The following is a 15,144-nucleotide window of genomic DNA, read 5'->3' as shown; positions in this document are numbered from 1 at the left end:
ACAGCTGGTCTTTGTCACTGCCTTGGTATGTGCCCAGCGCACATGTTGCCGTTGCTCACATTCAGTCCTCACGATGACCCTCTACAGATTGATTGGTGGGTTTTCCTTATCAGTGTTTCATAGGTAGTAAAGCTGAGCTGCGGAGAAACAATCATGAGTAACCTTGTGTGGGGCTCCCAGGGCCGTGGAGGTGGGATCCAGCTCGTGAGGAGCAGGACCTGAAGACAGTGTCACACTCACTGGGTTGGCAGGCACTTGGAGCTCTGCCTGTGCCAGGCTCTCTGTGAAGCCCTCGGTGGCTTCATCTGAGAAGAGGTGGGCGGGGTCAGTTAGATCCTTCAGCCTTTAGGATTGATAGAGAAACTGTAATGGAGGAGTTTCTCAGATTGGTTTTAAGAAGTCTAGTTATGGTCCCAGGTCTTGTCTCCTCAGATGTGAGAACATCAGGGACTGCTGACCAGTCGATGAACAGGGTAGTTCCAAGTGCCAGGTAAGAGACTCACTACCAGCCCTTGTCTTCCAGATGTGATGGATGTAGCATGGTCTCCCCATGATGCTTGGCTGGCCTCGTGCAGCGTGGACAACACTGTGGTCATCTGGAACGCTGTGAAGTTCCCAGGTCTGCGCCTCCTCTGAGTGGCCCATATTGACGCAGCAGCCTGTCCACACCGCTGCCTGGTGGGGTCTGGAACGGGTGGGCTCGGTCTCCATCCACTGGTAGCAGCTGGATCTCCTGGCGTCTTAGTAACTTAGGTCTTCTTTATCAGTTCCATTTATGGTTTAAAAAGATGTCTATGTTAAAGAAAAAGCATGCAGTTGGCATGGATGTGCCATAGGCTATGAGGGTGGGTGCCCAGGACCCTGCGCACTGGTGCTCAGGTGGTTCTCAAGGGCTGGCTCCCCAGCCCGGGCTCTGGCCCCAGCTCAGTAGCCATCTCTCTGAAGCCCTTGAGCATACGCAGGCTGACACACCCAATGGATGTTTTTGAAGTCTCTGCCAATGGCAGAGCCTGGAGCAGCACCATGATTTGCACCCAGTGAGGCACTTCACAGCTCACATCTGCAGTGTATTCTAATCCTGGGCTCGGTCCTAGGCACTCACTTTCTTGTGAGCGTCCACTGTGTGTAGAGCCTCAGCCTAGCCTCCAGGGCTGGGGTGGCACCCAGCTTGCAGCTCTGTGAGGTCAAGTCTCTCTCATCTTTGTCCTTAGTGACAATAGAGGACTTGATGAGCCCCAACTCTTGTCCCCATTTACCAGGAAGTGTCACATCAGAAGTGCTTGGGTGGGCATGGACTTCTTTCCAGAGAGGGAAACCACAGGCAGGGCTTATGGCTATAGTCAGGATTGAGGGGGGGTGGGCAGGGTTTGACTCTAGCCCAGGCCTGGCCCCTGGCTGTCCCTCCAAGTGTTGTCTGTGGCTGGGGGGAATGTATGGTGCCCACTCCTAAAGGGGGACAGGCCAGGGGGCTCTTCTGCCTGTGTCCAGGGGTGGGGAATGGCCAGGGTGGACTCCTGAAGTCCCTTTGCTTGGCAGGCTGCTCCTGAAGTCCCTTGGCCTGTTTCTGTTCAGAGTCATTGTATCCCCCTGGGTGATGCATTCTGAATCTTTCTTATTTTTCCTTACAGAAATTCTGGCTACTCTGAGAGGTCATTCAGGCCTGGTGAAGGGGTTGACTTGGGACCCTGTTGGTAAATACATTGCCTCTCAAGCTGATGACCGCAGCCTGAAGGTGTGGAGGACGCTGGACTGGCAATTAGAGACCAGCATCACCAAGCCCTTTGACGAGGTAACAGGGTAGTATGGAGAGTGGCCCAGCAGCCTTCCTGGCCTCCACACATGGAACAGGGGCTACCCGGGGCCAGACCTGCCTAGAGCCCGAGAGCTGGTGACAGAAATCTTTTACTTCTCAGAAGCTGGGAAACATCCACTTTTGAAGTGAAAAGGATTATAGGTGTGAAAGCTGAAGGGTATACGGGGGTGGGGGATAGAGGCAGCTCTCATGTCTTCCTCAGTGTTGGGCTATCCCTGCTGACAGCTATTCCCTGGGCCAGCCAGCTACCTGGGGTGGAGGTAATAGTCCAGTTTGCAGAATGTATGCAGGTCGGGCTACAGTGGTGTGTGGTATTTTGCTGTCACTTCCCCTATTTTAGCTCTGCCTTCATCTTCACCTGGGATCATAGCTCAAAGTCGCTGTTATTCGGTTGATGTGTCTTAAGTGCCCCTGTGTGTAAGGCAGTCTTGAGTACAAGAAATGGATGTGGATTGGGATGGAATTATGCAGAGTGTGCAGAAATGCTGGGGGGGGGGCAGGGGATGGTCACATCAGGGATGGCTTCTCAGAGAGAGGGACATAAGCACAAGTTGTGCAGGAAAGGTGGGCATTTACCAACTGCTTAGGTCTGGGAGCAAGAGGAGAGTGGAAGTCATGTATTCAGCCCTCCCCCTGCCAGCAACTCCTGAGAGCACAGGTATTCACTGTACTTAGCTCCGCCCTCTCTGGCAGCTGCCTGGTATAGTGGGCTATGTGCTCCATGCCCTTTGCGGTTCTTCAGGGCTCCAACTCCCAGGCCACAGGGGTCCCTCAAGCTGGGCCTGGGAGGCAGCTGTGGGAGGCAGGCAGGAATGTTTGGTATCCCAGTGGGAGCCTCTGGGTGGGACTGTCCTGCTTCTTCTAGGGCTGTGCAGCCTAGGTCTTAACCCCGAGTCTTTCAGGCTATCCTGGACTGGCCTTGAGCTCTGGTGGCTGGCTTGTACCCAACACCTCACTTTGCAGGAGGTGTATTGGGAAAGGATGCCCTGCCTCTGCCCTCTCTCCAAGCAGGGGGAACAGTGCCTTTCTGCTGTGCCCTTTATGGTTTGTAAACCTTGACAGGTAGCATCCCCAGGCTTCAGTGAGGAGGCAGGCTCCCAACATGGCTTCTGAGGGGCTGCAGGGCCCTCTGCTGCAGTCAGTGCTCTGAGGACTTTATGGGAGGCTGACAGGCACTGGCGGGAGGAAAGGGTCAGTGGTCAGGCCCACACAGGGTTGACAGTGAAGAGGCAGCCATGCCTCAGGGGAGGGTAGAGGGCCTCTCCTGACAGCCTTCTGTGGGGTTACCTGGAGAGGCCAGAACGCAGTTGCAGTGCAGCCGGAAGCATCATCATGCCTCTGTAGATCTGAGATCAGCTTGGTTCTTGGGGCCACGTGTGGTCACAGAGTTGGCCTTGGGCTAAAGCACGGGTGTCTCTTGCAGTGTGGAGGGACGACCCATGTGCTGCGGCTCAGCTGGTCACCTGACGGGCACTACCTGGTGTCTGCCCATGCCATGAACAACTCTGGCCCCACTGCCCAGATTATCGAACGGGAGGGCTGGAAGACCAACATGGACTTTGTTGGGCACCGGAAAGCTGTGACGGTCGTGGTGAGTCCTCTCGGCCAGAGCCTGGTCACATGTGGACTGAGCTGGCCTCTGAGATTCAGTACATATCGTATTCTTGTTTCATTTTGAATATTTAATTTTCATTATTTAAAAACTGAGCACACAAAGCAGCATACACACCCATGTGTTTTACTAGCAGATGGACATGATGACTATCACCCAAATCAGGCATTGATCAGGGATGTTTCAGGCCTGCACTAGCCTCCTCACATGTTGGGGCCTACTCAGGGGTACCTAGGCGTGGTGGCCCTGACAAGTCGCATACTCGCCAGGCTCCAGGAACATGGGCTGGATTCCATTGTACCCACTGAGCACACCTGCTCCCTGCAGCCCACGGTAGCCAGGCATAGCTTCAAGGCCACACAGTGGGTCACTGGACACTCACCTGCCCAACATTGATGGTAGGTGCAAGGCACCAGAAGATTGGGTGCATCTATTTTTGGGTTAGTGCTTCCAGATTCCTTAGCTGAGGCAGGCTGAGTGCCTCATTGCAAACAACCTCTGAGAGCCAGGACTTTGTCACCTCTAGGCAAGCACAGTCAATAGATGGCAGCTACAGTTAACCAAGGTGAAGGGTTGTGCCGGACCCTGACATCCATCAGAACGGACTCCTCCTTCCCTTTGCTTAAATTGATGATAAATATCAGATATTGTGACTTCAGCTATAAATTTTATGCAAGTAAAATACTGCTTCTGTAATTACATTGGACTTCACATAGAGTTCTGTTAGAGCCCAGAACCCATCTGCTAAAACATCTGGAGAGCACTGCTTCGTGGTTGGCACAGTGCTTCCAGTCACTCTCCTATGAGCCTCCTGCCCCCAGGCCTTGCAGCTGACTTAGGCCCAGGGTCACACCTCTGGTTCTAGGCTGTCCAGACTCCATGCAGCCCTGACCATTCCTGCCTGTCCTCTGGGACTGGATCTGCTCTGAGCCGCCTGTACCAGGCTTCTCCTCATCCTGGCCTGCGAGCTCCACGTCTGAGTCTGGAGTTCCTCCCACCCCTTTCAATTCCACATGCGCTTCCAACTTTTCAGAAATTGACACCGAGGTGACAGGGGGTTAACCCCCTGAAGTGACCAAAGCATGACCTGGCCGTCAACCCTGGCCTGGTCATGTCCTGTAGGACTGACTCTTCTCTACTGGACAGTTTTGACTGAGCATCAAATATGGAGAAAGGAGCAGGGATTGGTAGAGCCAGCCTTTCCTGACAACCACTTGGGCCTCCCTTAGGACCTGGTTCCTAAAGCCTGGTCCTAGAGCTGGTTCTACCCAAACCAAGAGGTGTTCGGAGGGCCTGGTCAGGAGATTCATGTATGGACCTGGCTGCAGGCTGGGAGCGCTAGTTGGTAAAGCCAGCATCTGACAGGTCTCACCACTTGCTCGTTTGATAAGGCATGCTCCAGCCCTGAGCAGCAGCATACCTGTCAGGTAGCTGTGAGGCCACAGAACCACGTGCCAGGCCTGCAGAGTGTCTGCTGGGTTCCTTGGTGGGCTGGGATTGTGCATGTCTCTCATATTTGGGTGGGTTACCTGCTTGATGCTTGCTTAATTATGATTTAATGTTTGTCATTTGGCTTTAGAAATTCAACCCAAAAATCTTCAAGAAGAAACAGAAGAATGGGAGCTCTGCAAAGCCTAGCTGCCCATACTGCTGCTGTGCTGTTGGCAGCAAGGATCGCTCGCTGTCTGTCTGGGTGAGCCCAGCGTGGCCTTCACACTTCTGGGGACCTGGGAAAGGGAAGATCCCTGCTTTCATGGTGGTTAGTGGGTGTTTCCTCCCTGAAGCGGGGCCTGGGCAGGAGAGGCCACCCTGACCCACTGGCCAGAGCAGCTCTTGTGTCCAGACCCGGAGAACACTTAGAGTGGTGAGGGCCATTGTTGGCACTCTTTTAAGAAAAACCTCTGTGTGGGCATGTGCCTGTGCAGAGATGGGAGACAGCATGTCAGCAGAGCAGTGGTAGAGGCTGACCCGGGCTCATTGAGGCAGCCTGCTTGGCTTGGCGAGCTGTCCACACATAGTCTACAGCCTATGCCTATGGACCTGGGATCTGTCATGCTGAGCCTAGGGACGTGTGCCCAACCTGGGGCCTGGATGGGCTGCTTTCCTATCCTGGGGCTGCCTTTGCTGCCTCACTCCCTCTCTGGGTCTCAGCATCAGCCCTGCACCTGCTCCTGCGCCTTCCAAGCCCTCCATTGTGTATATAGCCGTCTCCCCTGCCAGGCCCTTTGGGGACATCCCACACAAGCACATGCATCTTTGGCAGGCTTGGGGTCCACAGTTGCAGTCTTGGTGGTGGTTGTTTGGGTGGAGTCCAAAACTCAGGAAAACTGTGTTAGGAAAATTTCAACCAAGGCTTCTGGCTGTGGTGGCGTTCGCTGAGCTAGAGAGGACTGGAGGGTTTTGTTCGCTGATTAACCCTCGCTAATGTTCTCTTCCAGCTCACGTGTCTGAAGCGGCCGTTGGTTGTTATCCATGAGCTATTTGACAAATCCATTATGGACATTTCTTGGTAAGGATTCTTATTGCGATGTATAGTTTGGGAAAGGAGAAGCCACATGTCGGAACTCAGGACCTCTTGTGTGTGTGGTTAGGGTTGGGTGACTGGGGCCCAAGTGTCCCAGCAACGCAGTGACTCAGGGGAGGGCGGCCAGTCCACAGCTGTACCCCTGGACACCTGGGATTTGCTGCTGAAACACCTGCTCAGACAGATGAGGCTCTGGAGGGTGGAGGGGCATGACCCCAGTGCCCTGTCGCTGCATGGATCAGAGCAACGTCAGCGTGGAGACCATTTCCTGCTTCTCAATGACCTCATTTAGATGTGCACTCCTTCCTGTTTATTTTCTTAATGGTTTCCAAAATAAGATAAAAACGAAACTTACATGGGAATAACCATCATGGCCCAGTGGTAACCAACCCTGCTAGTATCCATGAGGACTCAGATTTGATGCCTGGCCTCACTCAGTGAGTTAACAATCTGTTGTTGCCATGAGCTATGGTGTAGGTCACAGGCACAGCTCGGATCCTGCATTGCTGTGGCTGTGGTGTAGGCTGGTAGCTATAGCTCAGTTTGACCCCTAGCCTAGGAACTTCCATATGCCTTGGACATGGCCCTAAAAAGACCAAAAAAAAAGGAAACTCACAGAACATAAGGTGAGAGATACTCTGTACATATGCTGAGAGGTGAAGGGCCCAGAGCCCTGTGGGACGTGCCCTGCCACCCCACCAGGGCACAGGGACATCTCCCAGGCTCTGCCTCCCCTGGCCACCCCCATGGCAGGTAAGTGCCGTCGGGTGGTGCCCAGCTGCTGACGGCTGTCTCTTCCAGGACGCTGAACGGGCTGGGCATCCTGGTATGCTCCATGGACGGGTCTGTGGCGTTCCTCGATTTCTCCCAGGACGAGCTCGGGGACCCCCTGAGTGAGGAGGAGAAGGTAGGGCACCCCATGCAGTCAGCTCGTGGCCTGTGTGCTGCACAGCTGCGTCCCTGGCAGCTCTGAGAGGCCTCCTCTTGTGACCTGCACAGGCACACTGTTTCTTGAAATGTTCTGGATATTGGCCTTTTATAGGTTGTGGTATTTATGTTCTGGACAAGAGAGATTCATTTTAAAACAAGGCTCTTTTCATGTCAGAAATCCATTCTGGAATGAAGAATAACGACATCTCTTGAGCTGATTCTGTTTGCCCAGGGAGGTGTCTGCCTAGGAGCACAAGGGAGGCCTGCCAGGCTGCTCACTGCCATCCCCATCCCCATCCGCAGGGTATTGGCCTGGTTGCCTTGGGACAGTGATTATAATGGTGATTGTGGTCGTTTCCTGGCCCTTACCGTGTGCCAGACCCTGGGCCCTAACCCTAACCCTAACCTGCATTTAATGTATTATTTCATTTAAATTACACAACACCTTTCAAGGCAGGGCTGATCCTATCTCATTGATGAGGTAACAGCCTCAGAAGATGGTCTGGCCCTTCCTATGCCGAGGCTGTCATGACCCTCCAGTCTGGGGATGGAGGCCTGAACCCTGCCCACAGCCTTTGGACCAGGCCGCCTCTCTGCTGTGCTCTGTCCAGGACAGTGGCCCCGTGTCCATACCTAAGGGCTCTGTGCAGACGCTGCTCTCCCTGCCTGAGACCCAGAGCCTGCGTTCCTGGGGACAGGCCCTCACCACACACAGGGACAGGGACTCACAGCACCCAGGGCAGTGGTGCAATTGCTGTGGGGACGCCACTGTGACAGAACCCTCAGGGTTAGGGTCTGCCTCACTGATGGCCCTGGAAGCAGCCTGGTGCCCCACAGTCATGTTGGTGGAGGAATGTCTGTAGCTTCAGCTCTCCTCCCCACCGGTCACTGTCATCAGGGAGCTTAGAGAGTGACAGGGGCTGCATACTAACCTGTGCCAGAAGCCAGCAGGGATCCTCCTTTAGATGTGCACTCCTGGGTTTGAGGAATACTAGGCCAGGCTCCAAATTCCAGCTTGAGGCACCAGTCAGGGCAGGAGCCTCAGTGGCAAGGGAGGGGAGTCTTGGGCCATGGGGTGGGTCAAGGCCTCCCCTGGCCAGCACCTTTTTTAGGAGGCAGCTCTTCTACTGGTCCAGCTTTGGTCATTAGCATGTTCTGTGTGAGTCTGCTACTCATCACACCTGCTGCTCCAGTGTGCTGGGCCACTCTCCCTGCCCGCATGTGGCCTGGCTTGTGATACAGAACTGCTGAGACCTGCGAAGGTCGGGGCCCTGCTCAGAAGGGTCAGAACTCTCTGGGGACAACACAGGCAGAGAAGAATTCCCCCAGGCCTGCATGCCAGGCCTCCCTCTACTCTCAGGTAGCCTCCAGCCACATGTGGGACTGATGGCTGCAGGCAGGAGCAGTGAAAGCAGACTCTAGGTTTCAGTGTCTGATTCCCAAGAGGTGTTTGGGGTCCTTAGAGTGATTTAAGAGCCTTACATTAGCAATTTGAGTGTCTTTAGTTCAGCAAGAGTTTACTGCTGTTGGTTGTGCACCATATCTTCTGTGGGTGTTTCCCCAATGGCTCGCTCTCATCCCCTGGAGGCTGTAGACATCCTGTGAGGGTGCACCACCTTCCAAAGGCACCCGATCAGTGACTGGCGGGACAAAGGGGGAGGTTTCGCAGAGCTGGCATTCAGAGCTGGGACCTGCCCAGGGCTCTCCTGCTTCTGAGCCTGGCGGGTGATGTCACAGCCGGGTTGTTGCACTCTCTTTGCCTCTAGAGCCGCATTCACCAGTCCACCTATGGCAAGAGCTTGGCCATCATGACTGAAGCCCAACTGTCTACTGCTGTCATTGAGAACCCCGAGATGCTTAAGTACCAGCGACGGCAACAGCAGCAGCAGCTGGACCAGAAGAGTACCACGGCCAGAGAGACAGGCTCCACTGCCTCAGTTGCTGGCGTCGTCAATGGGGAGAGTCTGGAGGATATCAGGAAGGTGAGGGCTTGGCCAGTGGCTCTAGGACATGGGCCTTGAAGGGAAGAGGCAACTGAGACAGGGCATCTCTTGGGAACTCCAGCCTTTCCAGGAAATCCAGATATTGGGAAGAGTGGGTTTCCAGTTCTGCCCTAGGAGACATCCATGGACTCCCCCTTTTCCTCTGGAAGCCGATGTTTCCCTGGGAGGTGAGGTGGAGATAGACGGGAACAGGACCGATATTGGGCCCTGAAATGTTTCCAGGACCTTGTACAAGGTGTCACACCTCCCCAGGTGATTTGGACTCGTGTGACTAAACCCTTGGTTGTGAGCCTTCAGTGAAGGAATGTCTGCAAAGCACGGCTGAGAGATGGGAGTACAGGTCTCACCTGCTAGTTCCTTCATCCAACCCCATGGCTGCTGGCTACAGGTGGCCAGCCTGGCATGTCCTCGCCGTCCTGGCAACCTGGCCAGGTGCAAGTTGGAGGTCAAGAGGAAAGTGTGGATCTGATTGAGCTGGAGCCTGTGTCCTTGTCACCCTGCTGTGCAGGAGGTCGAGCATACACCCTCATAAAAGCACTTGTTCCTCAATGAGGCAGCAAAAGGACACAGGCCAGGAAATTAGGATGCTTTTCATCAGCGGTTTTGTCTGTCGGTACTTGGAGATTCGGCCACGTTTCTATTCATTTATGTCATTCTTCCCTGCCAGAATCTTCTAAAGAAACAAGTGGAGACTCGGACAGCGGATGGCCGGAGGAGAATCACACCACTCTGCATAGCACAGCTGGACACCGGGTACTCGTTCACTCCCCAGGCTTTCTGTGGCCTTCCCTGGGTATCTGCCACTCTGCTCTTGCCAGGTAGCACTGTCACAGCTGGGTCTTCTTGGGCTCGTGGGCCGGCCTCACCCACAGAGCCCGATGCACACTTGATGGTGTTACAAGCAGGCCAGCTGGCAAGGTGCCTGCACAGCTCCAGTGTGGCCATGTGGCCGCCCTGCCTCGTTGAAAACACTGGAGAGAGAAAAGTCATACTGATTTTTTTCTATCTCTTTTTCTCCTTTTCTAGCCTCTCTTTCTGATTGTAGAAGGGATATATACACATTATTGAAAATAGGTAAAGCCCAAGGACATAAATCTTGCCCATAATCCAGTCTGTCAGATATGATCACTGTTAGCATCTTGGTGTGTGTATCTCCTGCTTGTTCCTGTATCTTGACCTTGCATCCACTTTAATAAATAGTCCTCTGAAGCATTGGTTACCGACTATCTTGGTGCCCAACCCATGAATGCACCATGATTTCCCTACCTAGCCCCTTAACCGTGTATTCTTGTGATTTTAAATGACTCTGCACACCTGTGACTGTTCCTCCAGCCACTTCCCAGAAGTGGACTTGCTGGGTGAAAGGTAGGTCTCCCTGAGGGGCAGTAGGTTCAGTTAATTTGCTTTTGTCTTGGCATCTATAGTCAGGCTTGCTTTTGTCTTGCTCATTCTCCCCAGAGTGAGGTGTGTGACATGAAGAATGGTAAGGCCCTGTGCTTGGGTGTCCTCTGTACTTCTCACTAGTTCCTCCATGAGCTGTTCCAAATTTTCCCTGAAGTCTTGCAAGACTTTAAGTCATGTGATGTACTGATGCCCTTCTCACATAAGGTGTGCAAGCAAGGGCTCTGAAGAGCAGAGGCCTGATCTGGGGGGCCAGAACCAACTTCACACTCCTCCTGTGGAGAGCTTTTCCCTTGATCAAGCCTTTTTCCCATCGAGAGCCAGGAGGTAATGCCACTTGCCCGCCCTTTGTTAGAACCAAGTATGCGACTACCTGAGAACTTCGTCATACTTATGGGAGTGAGGGTGGTGGAAGGGGTAGAGGTGGTGGTGGCACTTTGGTTCTATGGAGTCCATCCAGGCCTCACCTGATGAGGAGGCAGTGGTGGTAGCTGCCCAATCTTGAGCCAGCTTTCTGCCAAGGGGTTCATATTTCTGGCACTGGAGCTTGATTCTTTTGGTCTTTTTTGTCCTCCTGATTCCCGTGTTAAAACAAGTAGTGGTGGAATAGGCAATTATTAGCTAATCAAGAAAGAAAAGGTGTAAATATTTAAAATAGAAATAAGTGAGCAATAATCACAGATGAAAAATAAAAGAATGAAAGACTTTTTTGCTGAATTCTATGCAAATAAATTTGAATTAGAAGATTTTGAGGAAAACAAAAATTACCAAAATTGAAGAAAAACCTGTATAGATGAATTATTGTAGAAGAAATAGAGGACATAGTCCAAGAGTTAACCTACCAAAGCCACCAGACTTCAGAAGACTTTATGGGAAAATTCTGACAGACTTTTAAAGAACAACATTCTAACACTGTTGAAAATATTCTAGTGCATAGGAAAAGGAAAGCTTGTAGAATCTTTCTGAAATGAACACAATACTGAAATTTCGCAATCTCAATATGACAAAGATATATAAGTTTCTGATCAATCTCCTTTCTAAATGTCAATGCAAAATCCTAAATAAAGTAGTTAACAGAAACTTAAAACATGTTAAAGTACTGGTACACTATAACTAAAATTTATTTCAGGAAAGCGAGATGGTTCAAACAATTTGGGGAAACTTAATTTACTCCTGCATGTCAGTAGGTAAAAATGAAGAAATTATGTGATCATTTCCATAGATGCTTAAGAGGCATTTTTATTAAATCCAATATCAGTCTTATTTAAAACTCAATTAAATGGAAATAAATATATGTTTAACTTGATAAACTACCTCATTTTCAAATTAAATTTAAAAACCAAACAAGTGTCTACTCTTGTGACTATAATTTAACATCGTTCTAGAGATCCTAGCTCATATGGTTAGTGAAGAGAAAGAAGAAATTTCAAAAAAAGGAGGTAAATGTGTTATTACTCAGTGATGATATGATCTATAAAAGAATCAACTGGAAAAACTATCGTAGGCAATAAAGGAAGACAGTAAGATAACTGGGAATAACCACCATAATGAGACCAAGTAGTACCAGTTACTACATTTAGAAGATATAAAAGAAGAAATCACTTTCCTTTTTTTTAAAAAAAAAAAAAAAAAAGTCACACCTGTGGCATATGTAAGTTTGCAGGCTAGGCCTCAAATGAGACCTGCAGCTGAGACCTACAGCCCAGCCACAGCAACACCGGATCCTTAACCCACTGAGTGAGACTAGAGATTGAATCGCCATCCTCATAGACATGTTGGGTCGTTAACCCATTGGGCCACAATGGGAACTCCCTAAAAGAAGAAATCTGTTTCACAGACGCAGTCAGATTTGTGGTGTTGCAACTCAGCTCAGGTTCATTCCCTAGCCCAAGAACTTCTACATGCTGTGGGTGTGGCCAAAAACAAGAAAATTAAGCCACACAAAAATAACATGTTTTGCGAGGGAAATGACAACAGATGGTATGTAAGAGTTCACCAAAAAAGTGGGAATGAGATGTTTCTGGATGAAAAATTTTCAACCTTGCATCAAAATAATGGCAAATTAAAACTGAAGGTACTGGGAAGTTCCGATTGTAGCTGAGTGGAACAAATCTGACTAGTATCCCTGAGGACACAGTTTCTATCCAAGGCCTCACTCTGTAAGTTAAGGATCTGGCCTTGCTGTGGCTGTGGCATAGGCCAGCAGCTACATCTCCTATTTGACCCCTAGCCTAGGAACCTCCGTATGCCATAGGTACGGCCCTAAAAAGACCAAAAATAAATAAGTAAAACTGAAGGTACCGTTTTTCATCTGTTGGATGGTCCAGCATGAAAACCGTAGATGAGGGTGTGGGAAATAGACCTTCATCTGCAGCTTGGAGTTGGACCTCTAAGGAGGTCGCTTGAGGACTGTTTATCCAAAGTTGTCAGTGAACTTTGCCTTTGCTGCCGCCATTGCTTCTAGGAACTTGTCCCAGTCCCACGGAACAAGGAAAACAACAGTGGAATGACAGTTAAAATAGCAGGTGTCTCTGTGTTCCCAGTGTATAACTGGAGCTACTTCGGTCCACACAGTGGCCTCCAGATGGGGGGGTCCTGTTGCCTGTTTTTCAGGCAGGACCCTGAGGCACAGACTGGTTGAAGTGGCCCTGGCCCGAGCCAGTGCCTGGTAGAGCAGTCAGACCTAGCTGGTTTGGCCCTCAGCTGCAACACTGCAGCGTGCGTTACAGCAATGCCAGGGAGCCGTCTGCTAGTCCCTCAGGGGAGCTGCTAAATCGTGGCACCTCCACATTGCCCATCATGAAAGTGAGGCCCACTGATAGTGCTGTTCTCAGTCCTGAAGCGGTTTGCACATGTTAGCACCTCTTGAGATGACTGGCGCCTGACAATTATCATTGGTAGCAGTTTCTTAATGGTGCATAAAAGTACCCGTTCATCTTCAGTTTGATTAAATATTGTGTATGAAGTGACTTTCATTCCCTTTGTACTTTTCTGTAACTTGCCTGAAAATTCTACCATGAAAATACATTACCATTGGTCCCAGCAAAAGTTAGAATGTGTAGGCACTTGACTGGTGTTGAAAGTGTGAAGCTGACTTTTCTCCTCCTTAACAACAGGGACTTCTCCACAGCGTTCTTCAACAGCATCCCACTCTCGGGCTCCCTGGCAGGCACTGTGCTCACCTCACACAGCAGTCCACAGCTGCTGCCCCTGGACTCCAGCACCCCCGCCTCCTTTGGCACGAAGCCTTCCACGGAGTCGGTGGCCAGCGCCAGGCCTGCAGGCGATTCTGTTAGTAAGGACAGGTAAGTAGGTCCCTAGGGAAAGTAAAGTTTAGACAGATCAAGGACAGTTTGCAGCCTCTGTCAAGCAAAGAAAGAGATGCTTGGTTTCAAGTGAGGGCTCAGAAAGGAGGCCTTGATCGGGGGATAGGCAGTCACAGGATCTGGCTGCTAGGGTGGGAACACAGGACCAGTCCATCTCGGTCTGCACCGTGCAGAGTGTCACCCCCCAGCCAACCAGGGGGTCTTCAGCAACCATCACCTGAAAACCAAATTAGATGTTGGAAGGGGCCTGATGAGCATGGCTAAGAGCCAGGAGCCAGGCAGCTGCAGGGGGTTGACTAATGCGTCCTCATCTCTGGGGAGTATCTATAGATGGGTAGGGAAGAAGTGACCCCAGGGGTGTGGGCTGGCCCTCTGAGGGCCTTGGTGGGTAGGTCTCAGGAAGGCTGACCCAGGGAAGGGGTTGGAAAGTAGCGGCAGCAGAAGAGCAGAGCCTGGACCCCTGAGGAGCACTGGGAAGGATAGAATGGGCCGGAGGGAACCAGGACTGGCCCCTTAGGAAGGGCAGCATCACCAGTGCCCAGACGTATGCCACCCAGCGTACATCGCTGACACTGTCAGAGTGGCTCTCCGTTGCATCCTCACAGCCTCCTAGCCCTGGCTTGGGTAACATGGCTGTGGAGACATGTTCTAGGCTTAAGGTATCACAGTTCCCAGGAGAAGCTGACATGTGGGTTCTGGGCCCTCCTTTCTCTGGAGTGGGAGCAAGGCTCCTGGAGCCCTGAAGGAGAGTATGAAGGGTGTGTGACTGTCACTGTGAGGCTGGGGCTTCTGGTCTTGTCGAAGCCCAGCATCAGAGTAGGTGGGTGTGGAGTTGGAGGCAGGCTGTGAGGATAGGGCTCCATGGTGAGGGGAAAAGCCTGTGGGAACCATTTTTAGGCCCCACACTACCCCCAGAATCTCCCAGAACAATAAAGTGGGGCCTCTGTGAGTGCATTTATGCACAGCCTTCTCAGAAAGTCAATCTTCCAGAATTTTAACGTGAAAATATTAAAGAAAGTTAGAAATAGTAGGTTTCGTCCTGAAGTCTCTTCTAGAAGTTTGATATGTCCCCATTCCCTTGGCTCCAATCGCATGAATCCCGGGTCCTGAGGGTTGTGCTGATGTGCCTTCCATCTCCTCACCCACCCCAGTGTGAACGCTACCTCCACCCCTGCGGCATCATCGCCCTCAGTGTTGACAACCCCGTCCAAAATTGAACCTATGAAAGCATTCGACTCCCGATTCACGGAGCGGTCTAAAGCCACACCAGGTGCTCCTGCCTTGGCCAGTTTGACTCCGACGGCCGTGGAAAGGTAGGTGGTAGCTGTATGGGGCCCCAGGGACCAAGGAAGGTGCAGAGTTGGGCCAGTGGTACAGAGCCCTGCCCCCCAGGAGGGCACCTCCCTCCAAGCAGGCTGTGGCACAAAGTTCTGGGCCTGGTCTGACAAGGCAAGGGCTAGGAGAGTTAGAGGGGGCCAGAACTCATCCATCCTGGGCCAGTGCTCTCCGCTTGTGCCACCATCCACATCAGGCCT

The 15,144-nt window shown here is 51.6% G+C and overlaps 1 protein-coding gene across 9 annotated transcripts in view; it reads left to right on the top strand.

The window, feature by feature from the left end:
• The window catches only part of LOC100152722 (protein HIRA), a 73,293-nt gene that overhangs the window by 26,638 nt on the left and 31,511 nt on the right, over window positions 1–15,144 (top strand). For all 9 annotated transcript variants that reach the window (XM_021074293.1, XM_005654115.3, XM_005654116.3 and 6 more), the window contains 10 exons: window positions 524–619; window positions 1,629–1,789; window positions 3,237–3,404; window positions 5,005–5,118; window positions 5,864–5,934; window positions 6,751–6,856; window positions 8,646–8,861; window positions 9,550–9,635; window positions 13,400–13,588; window positions 14,761–14,922. In XM_021074293.1, the coding sequence (XP_020929952.1) occupies window positions 524–619; window positions 1,629–1,789; window positions 3,237–3,404; window positions 5,005–5,118; window positions 5,864–5,934; window positions 6,751–6,856; window positions 8,646–8,861; window positions 9,550–9,635; window positions 13,400–13,588; window positions 14,761–14,922 (1,369 nt within the window). The remainder of the gene's footprint in view (window positions 1–523; window positions 620–1,628; window positions 1,790–3,236; window positions 3,405–5,004; window positions 5,119–5,863; window positions 5,935–6,750; window positions 6,857–8,645; window positions 8,862–9,549; window positions 9,636–13,399; window positions 13,589–14,760; window positions 14,923–15,144) is intronic.

Source organism: Sus scrofa, chromosome 14 (assembly GCF_000003025.6).
Source record: "Sus scrofa isolate TJ Tabasco breed Duroc chromosome 14, Sscrofa11.1, whole genome shotgun sequence".
In the NCBI taxonomy this organism is placed as follows: Eukaryota; Metazoa; Chordata; class Mammalia; order Artiodactyla; family Suidae; genus Sus; species Sus scrofa.
Note: the sequence above shows the minus strand (reverse complement) of the source record. Positions and strands in the feature narration are given on the sequence as shown.